This window comes from Suricata suricatta, chromosome 5 (genome assembly GCF_006229205.1).
Source record: "Suricata suricatta isolate VVHF042 chromosome 5, meerkat_22Aug2017_6uvM2_HiC, whole genome shotgun sequence".
Taxonomy (NCBI): Eukaryota; Metazoa; Chordata; class Mammalia; order Carnivora; family Herpestidae; genus Suricata; species Suricata suricatta.
The window spans coordinates 123,578,370-123,591,343 of NC_043704.1; the positions used below are offsets into that span (position 1 = coordinate 123,578,370).

The following is a 12,974-nucleotide window of genomic DNA, read 5'->3' on the forward strand; positions in this document are numbered from 1 at the left end:
TAATGATACCTCAATAAAGATATATATAAAGACATAAAAAAATAAAATAAAATAAAATTAATGAATCGGAATAATACAATTGTATATTTTCCATTTATCAAAGTAATACATGAACATAGTTTAAAATGCCTATAAAATGCCTTTGTTCTCCTCCCCCTTTTTCCTCCTGCTTGTCTCAAGAAATAGTCACTTTCAACTTTTTAAGCTGTTGCTTCTGAAAGAGCTCAAAAAAATTTTAAGTGATTACTTCTTGAGGCAACGGTGTACAAAAAGGAGAAAGGACTGCTATTTTTTTATTAGGCCTTTTAGCACTATTTGACATTTTAATCTATGTTCATAATTTAAAAAATTAATTTAGAAAGTGTCATTGATCCGTTAAAAATCAAGCGTAAGTCCATTAAACCACTGAATAGCTAACTGACATTCAAGCTGTATGAGCATCCATTTTCTCTTTTCATAATAGTGTTCCAGTTTCCTTCTCAGACTCTATCCTCTCCATCGTGCCCCCACTCCCCAATTCTATTTTGATATTCTTTAGGTGGAGTTCCAATTTAAGGGTAGTATATGCAATCATGAAAAGCTCATCAGAATGTTAAATCCCCTTATTTCCTGTGACTAGTGAAGAATGGGCTTAAAACAAGTTGTTCATTCAGAAAGTTTCCTGGGATGTCCACAGGGTTACTGGGAAGGCACTCTCTCTTTTCCCTACAGACTTAAACCTGAAAGCAGAATAAATGTCACTACACAGAACCTGACAATGAAGCTGAGAGGTGGATAGAGATTGGATTCTATTTTTTGGGCCTCCAAATCTAATTATTCCTCAACCCAGAATCTATCTCTGGATATTTCACTTCATTAAACTAAGTTACTTTTCTGTTAAAACAAACAAACAGGGCCAATATATGGTAACAAACACCTGAACTGAAAGAAAAATAAAGCATCAAATTTGGTTTTTTTGAGAGGGGCATGAACTCACAACCCCAAAATCAAAAGAGCCTGCTCTTCCAACTAAGCCAGCCAGGCACCCCTAGAGTGTCAATTTTAAAGGAAAACAGCATACTCTGTAAGAAAGACTTTAGAGGTAAGAAAAATGCAAAAGCAACGATTAAAAAAACTAGATGGAGATTAAGAAAACCCTAATAGCAAATACAGACATTCCCAAATGTAACAACTCTGTGTGTGTGTGTGTGTTATGCATAAACACTCTGGACCAGGTTTAATGAAGGCTCACACTGACTCTCTTTCACTGCCTGATTTCTGCCTTCATGGGTCACATGCATGCTCCTGGGAAGGGCCTGTCCCAGTTGACTTTGCCTTATCGCCACAACGTACTCACCTGGGTAAAGCTGACATCTGACAATGTGAAGCAGCAGATCTACAAACTGGCCAAGGAGGGCCAGACCCTCTCACAAATCGGTGTAATCCTGAGAGACTCACATAGTGTTGCTCAAGTACATTTTGTGACAAGCAATAAAATTTTGAGAATTCTGAAATCCAAAGGACTTGCTCCTAATGTTTCTGAGGATCTCTACCATTTGACTAAGAAACCTGGGGGTGCCTGGCTGGCTCAGTCAGTTGAGCGTCCAATTTCGGCTCAGGTCATGATCTCACAGTTCATGGGTTCGAGTTCTGCACAGGGCTCTGTGCTGGCAGCTCAGAGCCTGGAGCCTGCTTCCGATTCTGTGTGTCCCCCTCTCTCTACTCCTCCCCTGCTCATGATACGTCTCACTCTGTCTCGCAAAAATACATAAATGTTAAAAAAATTAATAAAAAACAAACCTGTTGCTGTTAGAAAGAATTTTGAAGAACAGAAAAGATAAGGATGTTAAATTCCCAATGACTTTGACCGAGAGCCTTCTTCACCAGTTGGCTTGATATTCTAAGACCAAAGGAGTCCTGTCCCCCCCAACTGGAAATGCAAGTCCTCCACATCCTCTGCTCTGGTTGCATAAATCTGACTATGTAGTCACGCAGTAAAATCATTCTCTAGAAAAAGAAAAACACAAACTAACATTGAAAACTATCTGGATCTTATGAACAACCCAATCCCTGATTTAACCAAGCTCTCACTTGTGTATTATTTATCTTTTTGAGGCTCTACTATGTGCAAGACACAGTATGAGCTATCCAGCTTACAAAGCTACATCTGTTCTGAAAGAGCTTACAGGCTAGTGGGAAAAGTTCTATTTCTTGCTAATACTACTTCATCTGTAATACTGACTTATATTAAACTTACTTGCTCCCATTAGCATCACAAACAACACCAACTGCATTTGTAAATTGGGTCTAATGTACTGCTACTGTTTATACACATTTAGCTACCTTTGACTAAGCCAGTAAAACCAACTGTCTTTACTTTTAATTCCCAGAGTCCACTGATTTTAAAGTGTAATATAAAAACAAATGATCTACTTTTAACTCCAAAGGCCTTAAAACAAAAAAATAATGGTCCTAAGGAGGCAAGTAGGTACCAGGTATAAAAAGGACAGATCAGAGAAGCAGCATAACAACTTTATACCCACTAATTCTAAAACAAAAACCATGCATTCTGGATTTATTCTCCTCACATAAGGTAATGCCAGGGAGCCACTAATATTTGAAGGACAGCTTGTCTATTCCATGTGTCATCCACTGTGGAGGTTCTGGGAAATACAAACCATCTTCCCAAGACACAGAAGTAGGGATTTCATTCAGTCTAGACTGCCTCTAACCCCTAAGTGCTAGGAAGAAAGACCCTCATGAACAAACCTATCCTTTACCTAAGGGGAATGGAGCTCCACTAGGGGCTGTACCCTCAAAAACAAAATGGAAGTTAGAAACTAGGGAACAAAGGCCATGATAGAAAAAGTAGATTTGAGTTAATCTCTTACATCTTTGTTACTGTTATCTCTAACTTGCTTCCATATTTGGCTATGTGAGCTGTAAAAGCAAAGGAATGAGAGGTATGTCTAGATTTTATAACACTCCGGCCAAGGTGACAAAATCTCCAAGGTGTTGGTGGGGGGGCGCATGTTTGGCTCTGTTGGTTGGGCATCTAACTTTGGTTCAGATCATGATCTTGCAGTCTGGGAGTTCAGGCCCCATATCAGGCTTAGTGCTGTCAGCATAGGGCCCACTGCAGCTCCTCTTTCCCCCCTCCCCACACCATCCCTCTCACCTGCACTCTCTTTCTCAAAAGAGAGTTTTTTAAGTGTTTATTTTATTTAATGTTTATTTGAGAGAGAAAGCGTGAGCAAGGATGGGGCAGAGAAAGGGTGAAACACAAAATCACATGCAGGCTTTAGGCTCTGAGCTGTCTGCACAGAGCCCAATAGGGGGCTCAAACCCACAAGCTGTGAGATCAAGACCCGAGCCGAAGTCAGATGCTCAACAGACTGAGCCACTCAGGCACCCCCAAAATAAATAAACATTAAAAAAAAATTACTACAGCCTCTGAGATCCAATTCAAAGAAAAAAGGAGTATAGGAACCAATCCAGGACTGAGGACAGAACACCCCGAACTGTTCTCACATTAAGTGAAGTAATGCTCCCAAGGTACTTGCAAACTGTTAGATTACAACATACAAAGGGCTAGGTCTCAAGGGATAATTCTCTTCTACCATCAGCACTCCATCTAGCTTCCTCAGGCTATCCCTAATCTGCAGGGCTGGGCATTGTGTCCTAGGACTGTTTGAATACTACTTTGATAACTAAGGATCTTCCAGGTCCAGGATCTGCATCTGAAAGTGAGTGCCTCCTTCCACATTGTACCCTAGGCAACTTGCTTGCCTTGTTCTAGTCTCAGCCCTACTGTACTGCTCCTATAAATAAAATATGCTTAACAAACTAGGGTTGCCATTAACTATGACTCAAGGAATGTCATATTAACATATACTAAACTTGTAGTAATGTGAAATTCCAGACATATTTAACATGCAATTAATCATAACATTTGAGTACTTTCACATTAACTGCTATACTTAATTCTAATTTTCCCTCATGCCCTCATGCACTTAATGTAATTTGTATTCAAAAATAGTTTCAGGGCCTTACCACTTAAGCCTTACTATTAAAATTAGCTTATGTCTTTACCGTTTGGCTTATGCATGCAATAGGACCTACGAGAGAGTTACAGGAAACCGATATACTATTACTTAAAATTCCTAGGTGTGGGGGAGCCTGGGTGGCTCAGTCAGTTAAGTGTCTGACTCCTGATTTCTGCTCAGGTCATGATCTCATAGTCGTGAGATCAAGCTCGAAGCTGGGCTCTGTGCTGATAGCATGCGGCCTGCTTTGGATTCTCTCTCCGCCTCTTTCTCTGCTCCTCACCAGCTTGTGCTCACTCACGTGCATGCTCTCTCTCAAGATAATTAAACATTAAAAATGTGAAAATGCTTTCTAGAGCACAGTACTTATCTCATAGGCACCTCACATTTATCCCTACCAAGTTTCTGCTTCTGTGTTCTATAATTCAGCAAATAGTACCACTATTAATCTAGTTATCTGAATTAATAACCCCCTACTCAGTCAACCTCTGCATCTCAATTCTTGTCCTTTTTACCTCCTTCATAGGACTCAAATGATTCCATGCATCTCCAGTCTCACTACCAGCACTAGTAGTAATGAAGGCATTTGCCTCCTTAAGGTGTCTCTCCGTTTCCAGTCTTACCCTCTTCCAGTTGGAAGCATTAGTTTTCTTCTTAGGAAACAAGTATTAGAAACAAGAATTCCTTCTTAAGTGTCTGCTATCTAGGCTTAAAAACTAAGTAAAAGATCTCAAATGTGTTTACTTTGAGGTATAATCTGAAAAACAAGGAGAAAAAGACTAAGAACTCCAAAACTATAACGAAACTTCCTTTGTAAAGTTATGAGAAGATTCTGGGGAAATGGTGGCATAAAATTAGTCTCACCACCTAGACAACAACTGTACTCTAAGAATCTATCTGATTTAACTATTTTAGAATGTTGAAGTCTACTCCAAGGCTTGAAACTTCCAGAGGAAGTCTTGGACTACTAATTTTGGTTAATTTCAGTTCTTAGCTCAGCAATGACTAGTAGCATCTTCCAATCCCCAGGCCCATTTTAGCAGCTGTACATTAGTTCCAAGAGTGGCTTGCAGGAGCCAAAATGAGCAATAAGGATCCTGCCCATCCATATATCAGGAATCTGCGTTCTGACAGTTGAACAATGCTTCTGATCACTGAGGTGCTGACAGTCACTGGTGTGCGTGCGCGCGCGCGCGCACACACACACACACACACACACACACACACACACACACACACACCAATTATGTAAGCCCCTTTCCCTCTGGCTGAAGAAAATCTAAAGGTCTGGTACCCTTTTTAAACTTCTCTTTTCAGGAGTCAGACACTAAAGAATTAGTAATAGGGGAATTAAGGAAGTCACCACATAGATCCAGAAAAAGGCACAAGCTCAGTGAAGCCCTGAGGAAAGCTTAAGTTTATACCTCAAAGTGATTCCTGGCACAGAGACAGTTTACAACAATAAAAACAAAAACCCAGGAAAACCTGGGGAAAGAGATATGATCTAATTTTCAGACTTACCACATTATTAGATTCAAACATTCAGTTTTCAACAACCAAAGTATCACAAGGGATACAAAGAAACAGGCAAGTGTGATCCATTCAAAGGGAACCATCCTGGAGAAAGACCAGCTGACAAATTCACCAAAGACTTTAAACAAGTATCTTAAAGATGCTCAACTAACTAGAGAAAGATGTAGAGAAAGCAAAGGATGTATGAACAAAATAGTAGTTATTATAGAAATAGGAAGCCTAAAACTCTCCAGCTGAGAAGTACAATAACACAAATGAAATACTGACCAAAGGGATTTAAAGGTAGATTTGAACAGGTTAAAAAAAAAAAAGGAATCAGTGAGCATGGAGACAGGGCAATTGAAATTATCAAGCCTAAAGAATACACACACACAAATGAAAGAATAAAGGATCTGTGGGACACCAGGAAAAAAACCAACAAATGCATTGTGGGAGTGCCAAAAGGAAAAGAGGGAGACTAAGGGGAAAAGAGATTATTTGAAGAAATAATGGCTGAAAATGTCCCAAATTTGATAATGGACAGGAATTTAAAACATCCAAGAAGCTCAACAAACTCCAAGTAGGGTAAACTCAAGAAAGAAATCTATATTGAGACACACTACAAATGAAAATATTAAAAGACAAAGAGAGAATATTGAAAGCAACAAAAGAAGTGAATGATCACATACAAGAAATCCTCAATAAGATCACCAATAGATTTCTCATTAGAAACTTCAGAGGATAGGGGTGGCCGGGTGGCTCAGTCAGCGAAGTGTCTGACTTCGGCTCAGGTTATGATCTGTAGTTCACAAGTTTGAGGCCCATGTCAGATTATGATCTCGCAGTTCACAAGTTTGAGGCCCATGTCGGGCTCTGTGGACAGCTCAGACTCTATGCACCCTCTCTCTCTGCACCCCTCCCCTGCTCATGGTCTGTCTGTCTGTCTCTCTCTCATTCAAAAACAAAAACATTAACAAAAAATTTTTTAAAAACTTTGGAGGCTAGAAGACAGTACAGCTGACCCTTGAGCAATGCAAGGGTTGGGGCGCTGACCCTGTTGTAATAAAAAACCTGTGTATTCTGACTTCCCCAAAACTTAACAATTAATAGCCTTCTGCTGACCAAGAAGCCTTACTGATTAACATAAACAGTTGATTAACACATATATTGTACACTGTATGCATTATATACTGCATTCTTACAATAAAATAGGCTAGATGAAAGAAACTTTAGAGAATCATAAGAGAAAATTAAGTATAAAAAATCTGTGTAAAAGCAAAGGAAACAATCAGCAAAACTAAAAGGCAACCAAAGGAATGGGAGAAGATATTTGAAAATGACATATCAGATAAAGGGCTAGTATCCAGAATCTATAAAGAATTTATCAAACTCAATACCCAAAAAACAAATAATCCAGTGAAGAAATGGACAAAAGACATGAAAAGACACTTCTCCAAAGAAGACATCCAGATGTGGCTAACAGACACATTAAAAAATGCTCAATATCACTCAACATCCAGGAAATACAAATCAAAACCACAATGAGATACCACCTCACACCTGTCAAAATGGCTACAATGAACTCGGGCAACAAATGTTGGCAAGGATGTGGAGAAAGAGGATCTCTTTTGCACTGCTGGTGGGAATGCAAACTAGTGCAGCCACTCTGGAAAACAGTATGGAGGTTCCTGAAAAAATTAAAAAAAGAACTACCCTACAATCCAGCAATTGCACTACTAGGTATTTATTCAAGGGGTACAGGTGTGCTGTTTCAAAGGAGCACAGGCACCCTGATGTTTACAGCAGTGCCATCAACAATAACCAAAATATGGAAAGAGCCCAAATGTCCATCAACAGATGAATGGATAAAGATGTGGTATATATTTACAATGGGGTATTACTTGGCAATCAAAAAGAATGACATCTTGCCATTTGCAACTACGTGGATGGAACTAGAAGGTATTATACTAAATGAAATTAGTCTGAGAAAGAAAAAAAAGATCACATGACTTCACTTATATGAGGAATTTAAAATACAAAACATGAACATAAGGGATGGGAAGCAAAAATAATACAAAAACAGGAGGATGACAAAACATAAGAGACTCTTAAATACAGAGAACAAACTGAGGGTTGCTGGAGGGGTTGTGGATGGGGAGATGGGCTAAATGGGTAACGGGCATTAAGAAGGACACTTGTCGGGATGAGCACTGGGTGTCATACATAGGGAATGAATCACTGAAAAATACTCCTTAAATCATTATTATACTATATGCTAACTATTTGGATGTAAATTAAAAATTAGTTAAATAAAAAAATAACAAATCTGCATATAGGTAACCCACACAGTTCAAACCCATGTTGTTCAAGGGTCAACTGTAGGCTGACATATTCAAAATATTGAAATAAGAAATTGTCAACTAAAATCCAATGTTCAACAAAACTGTTCTTCAAAAGTGAAGGAGAAATTAAGACATTCCCAGATAAACAAAGGCAGAGGAAGTTTGTTACCACTAGACCTTCCTTACAAAAAATGTAAAGGAAGTACTTCCTGAGTTGACATGAAAGGGATACTAAACAATAATTCAAAGTCATATTAAGAAATACAGATCTCAATAAAGGTAAACACGTGAGCAATTATACAAGATGAAATTACTGAAAATACAGTCTGCAATTCTGTTTATTGTTTTTGATAAGATTTAAGACATTAACATTTTTTAAAAACACTAATCTAAAGTTACTTTTATTGTAACGCTGGTTTGTAACTCTACATTTTCCTTTCTACAGAATATAAGAGACTAATGCACTAAAAAGCCCAATTATTAGTCTATGTGTTTGGACACACAATGTTTAAAGCTGTATTTCATTTTATCAATGAATGAAAGGGGATGAGAATGAAGCTTATGGGAGCAAACATTTTCTGTTAGCAAAGTTAAACTGGTGTAAATTCAGCAAAAGTAGCAGGATATAAAATCAACACAAAAATCATTTCTAACACTAACAATGTTAGTAAACATTGTCAATGAACAATCTGAGAAGAATATTAAGAAAACTACTTACCATTTACAAAGCATCAAAAAGAATACCATTTACAAAGCATCAAAAAGAATAAAGTACTTAGGAATAAATTTAAGGCTAGAAAAGACTTGTACAATGAAAACTATAAAACATTAGTGAAAGATATTAAAGAAGACATAAGTATACAATACGAAGAGTGAACCATAATACAGTAAACTAGGAACTCTGGGAATTATGATATGTTAATTAGATTCACCAACTGTAACTGTAATTAGATGTACCACTCTGGTAGGGAACGCTAATAATGGAAGAAGCTATGCATGTATGAGGTAGGGAGTATAAGGGAAATCTTTTTATCTTCCCCTCAATGTTGCTGTAAACCTAAAACTGCTCTTAAGAAAAATAAAATAAAAAACCCACAAACCTCATTAAAAAAAAAGTAGGGGGCACCTGGATGGTCAGTCAGTTGAGCGTCCAACTTCAGCTCAGGTCACGATCTCACAGTTTATGAGTCTGAGCCCTACATTAGGCTTGCTGTTGTCAGCGCAGAGCCCACTTTGGATCCTCTGTACCCCTCTCTCCCTGCTCCTCCCCTGCTGCCACTCTCTCTCTCTCAAAAGTGAATAAACAAAAAAAAGTGAAAAAAGACATTACTAAATGGAAAAACATCTCATGTTTATAGATTGAAGACTTAAAACTGTTACGATGTTAAGACATCAATACTATCCAAAGCAAGTTAATGATTGCATACAATTCCTAGAATTGCAAGAAAAAAATAATTTTCAACCACTGCATGAGTCTCTAACTTAGTTATACGAAAAACTGACAGACAAGAACTCAAATAAATAAAAATATAGAATATTTGACCAGCAAAATGAGTAAGTTTAATCTGACAGTTATATAGGGAATCTTCCAGCAAAAAAAAAAAAAAAAAAAAGATATAATTATGTCCAAGTACACCAAGAACATTTTCAAAAATTGATCATGCATTAAGAGTCACAAAGACAGACACAAAATAATTTCAAAGAACTTATACCTAAGACCGTACTCTCTGTGCACAATGTAATGTTGAAATTGCCAATAAAACATTTTTAAATGTTTGTAAACTTAGTAATTGACTCCTAAACAAACCAATAACAACAAAAAAAATCACACTAGAAATCATAAGAACTGAGCAACAAAAGTACTACATTATCAAAATGTGTAATTCAACTCAAATTATAGACTTGCTGCATTTGTAACTGAACAGTATAAATGAATATGCTTAACTAAGATTTTTTTTAATACTTATTTTCGAGAGTGGGGGAGGGCCAGGGGGCAGGGACAGAGGATCTGAAATAGGTCCCCACTGACAGCAGAATCCTCGATGTGGGGCTCAAACTCACGAACCGTGAGATCATGACCTGAGCCAAAGCCGGACGCTTACCCGACTGAGCCACTTGGGCACCCATTAACTAATAAAACATTTTTAGGGGTGCCTGGGTGGCTCAGGTTCATGGGTTTGAGCCCCGCGTCGGGCTCTGTGCTGACAACTAGCTCAGAGCCTGGAGCCTGCTTCGGATTCTGTGTGTGTCTCTCTCTCTGACCCTCCCCTGCTCGCACTCTCTCTGTCTCTCAAAAATAAATAAAAAACATAAAAAAATTTAAATAATACATTTTTAATCAAGAAACTAGAAAAAGACAATTAAGTAAATCAAAAGAAAGCATACGTGGGGTGCCTGGGTGGCTCAGTTGGTTAAGCAGCCAACTTTGGCTCAGGTCATGATTTCAGTTTGTGGGTTCAAGCCCTGCATTCAGACTCTGTGCTGACAGCTCAGAACTTGGATCCTGCTTCTGATTCTATGTCTCCCTCTCTCTCTGCCCCTCCCCAACTCCTGCTTTGTCTATCTGTCTCTCTCTCTCTCTCAAGATTAAATATTTTTAAAAATTAAAAAATAAAATAAAAACAAAAGAAAACCCAGTGTATCATGTTTTTTATTTTTTATTTATTTATTTTTTGTATTTATGATGGTCTTACATGGCAGGGCCCTTTGGACCCAGAGAGTGACTGTCCCTCCCAGGGTTACCTAATTCCTAGATGGCAAACAACTTGCCTGAGAGCACATCTGACATACAACCAATTAATCCAAAGCCTATACCCCCTACCTATCATCTCCTTTCAAAAACTCGCATGCTAAACCTGTATTCCCACTGTTCTAATGTGAACCTGGGGCCAGATACTAGACAACTAGAGCCAATCTCTATCACCCACAGCTATAAATTATTCAATGCTGTGCCTCCAGTTTCTTGGGAACCAACTGTAAACCTTCTTCTTCTGACAGTCATTTCCATTCTATGGGTCTTACTCTGCCTGGCGAAAATATCCTGGGTATATTTCAAGATAAGAAGAGAAATAACATAAAATGGGAAAATCTGGGGACAAGAATCCCAGAGAAGGGAAGAATTTATCAAACCTAAAAATCAAAAATTATTACTAAGAGGAAAAAAATAAATAAACATGGAAAAGATTGACAAATGAGTACATTAAATCCTCTTCTTTCCTTCAAATAAATTGTGAGATTTAACCTATACTGATTTTAAGTGCAGAGCTTAATGAGGGGTGCCCGGGTGGCTCAGTCAGTTAAGCATCCAACTTCAGCACAGGTCATGATCTCAGTTTGAGAGCTGGAGCCCAGCTTCAGGCTCTGTGCTGACAGGGCAGAGCCTGGAGCCTGCTTAAAGTTCTGTGTCTACCTCCCTCTCTGCCCCTCCCCTGACTCATACTCTGTCTCCCTCAAAAACAAATAAATATTTAAAAAATATTAAAAAAAAAATAAGTGTAGAGTTTAATGAGTCATTTTTTTGGAGTGGGAAGTGGGAGTATCAAACCATTTTATTGAGGGGCTTTGGAGAAAGGTTGAAGATCCTTATGTCTGTGGTCCAGGCAGAATCTTCCCATCTTCACAGTGGCTGAAAGACCTAATGAATCTTAATAAATGTATAAAACTGTGTAACTTATACCACAATGAAGCTCTAAAACATTTTTATCATCTCAAAAAGTTCTCTTGTGCCCCTTAAAGTCAATCCTCTCCCTCGAGCAACTACTGATGGGATTTCGGTCACTATAGTTTGCCTTTTCTTGAATTCCTTATAAATGAAATCAGAAAATTGACCATATTAAAATTTAAAACTCACGTTCATCAGATTCCTTGTTATAAAATAAAAACCAATTTACTTTTGAAAAATATAAAAAGCCTTACTATTATTGAAAGAATTCGAGTAGGATTAGGATAACTGCAAAATACATATAGCAACTTATCAGACATAGAGCTGATCAGGTGGCATATGGGGTTGGGACTCTAGCATTTTGGAAGGCATCAGAATTTACACTTATTTAAATGGTATTGCCTTCCCTATCCAAAGAATCCTTCAATTCTGCTCAGCACCATTATCCAATGGCTTCAAAATGCTTGCTTTATCAAAATCCATCTCAACATCACCCCAAACCAAAAGATCTATTTAATGGTGAAGCATTAGATCATGGCATCCAGCGGTCCTACCACATATAACATCACCAAGAAAACTGTCAGACGAATAAAACAATGGAATGGTACACTAAAAGTGCAGCTAAACGGTCATCTTGTTGGTCGCCTAGGACACAGTATATGCACTGAACCAACAGCTACTATGTTATATCCCTAATACCTAAAATATAGAAATCCTGAAACCAAAGGGCACAAGTTAGACTGACCCTTTTCACCATCTATGCCAGTAACTCACTTACGGAATTTGGGTTTCCCCTTCCCATAATTTGTAACTTCTGTATTAGAGGTCCTGAGGGTAATGCTTACACCAGAGGACAGTGAGGTTCCACAGAGCTAAATAAAAAGGTAATGACCACTACTTGGTCACTTTGGATTCCTCACGCTCATAGACTAGCAGGCAAAGAAAGGAAAAACTATACTAGCATGATAATTGACTCTGATTATCATTAGGAGTTATACACAACTGGGTTAGGGTACAGTCTGTCTGGAACTCAGGGTGTCTCCATACTTGGTATTACAGTAAACAGGAAGTTGCAGCAACCATGGCCCAAAAAGGGTAAGGCAGCTAAAGGCTCAAATCCCTCAAGAATGAAAAGTCTAGAAGTTACAAGGAACTCAAAGTAGCTGAACTGCTAGCCTGCATAAGAGAAATCTAGAATAGGTGGTGAAAGAAGGAAATTATGAATATTTATTCCTGCTTCAATACCAGATGCAGCAGCAGGCAGCAGTAGCTTATACTACTAATCCTTCTTAAATTTCTGATGAAGAGCCTACAGTGAATTAGATCCAAGCAGATGTGAGCAGAGCAAGAAGTAGATTTGTGGTAATTTGCTAAACAGCAGTAGGAAACTAATACACTACCATCAAAGGAGACACCAACAGCCAAGAGGGGGAT

General features: G+C 38.2%; 2 protein-coding genes across 4 annotated transcripts in view; one reads left to right on the top strand and one right to left on the bottom strand.

Annotated features, from left to right (window-relative positions):
* The window catches only part of NCK1 (NCK adaptor protein 1), a 79,057-nt gene that overhangs the window by 37,878 nt on the left and 28,205 nt on the right, over positions 1-12,974 (bottom strand). The window contains exon 1 of one of the 3 annotated variants that reach the window (XM_029940217.1): positions 1,780-1,849. The exons of the other annotated variants lie outside the window; for them this stretch is intronic. The gene's annotated coding sequence lies outside the window, so the exon portion shown is untranslated. Of the gene's footprint in view, positions 1-1,779; positions 1,850-12,974 lie in introns of those variants that run through there. 3 annotated transcript variants of the gene reach the window in all.
* Positions 1,221-1,875, top strand: LOC115292241 (40S ribosomal protein S13-like). The gene is made up of 2 exons (XM_029940219.1): positions 1,221-1,581; positions 1,793-1,875. The coding sequence occupies exons 1-2, from the start codon at positions 1,266-1,268 to the stop codon at positions 1,873-1,875; spliced, it is 399 nt and encodes a 132-aa protein (XP_029796079.1). The 5' UTR covers positions 1,221-1,265.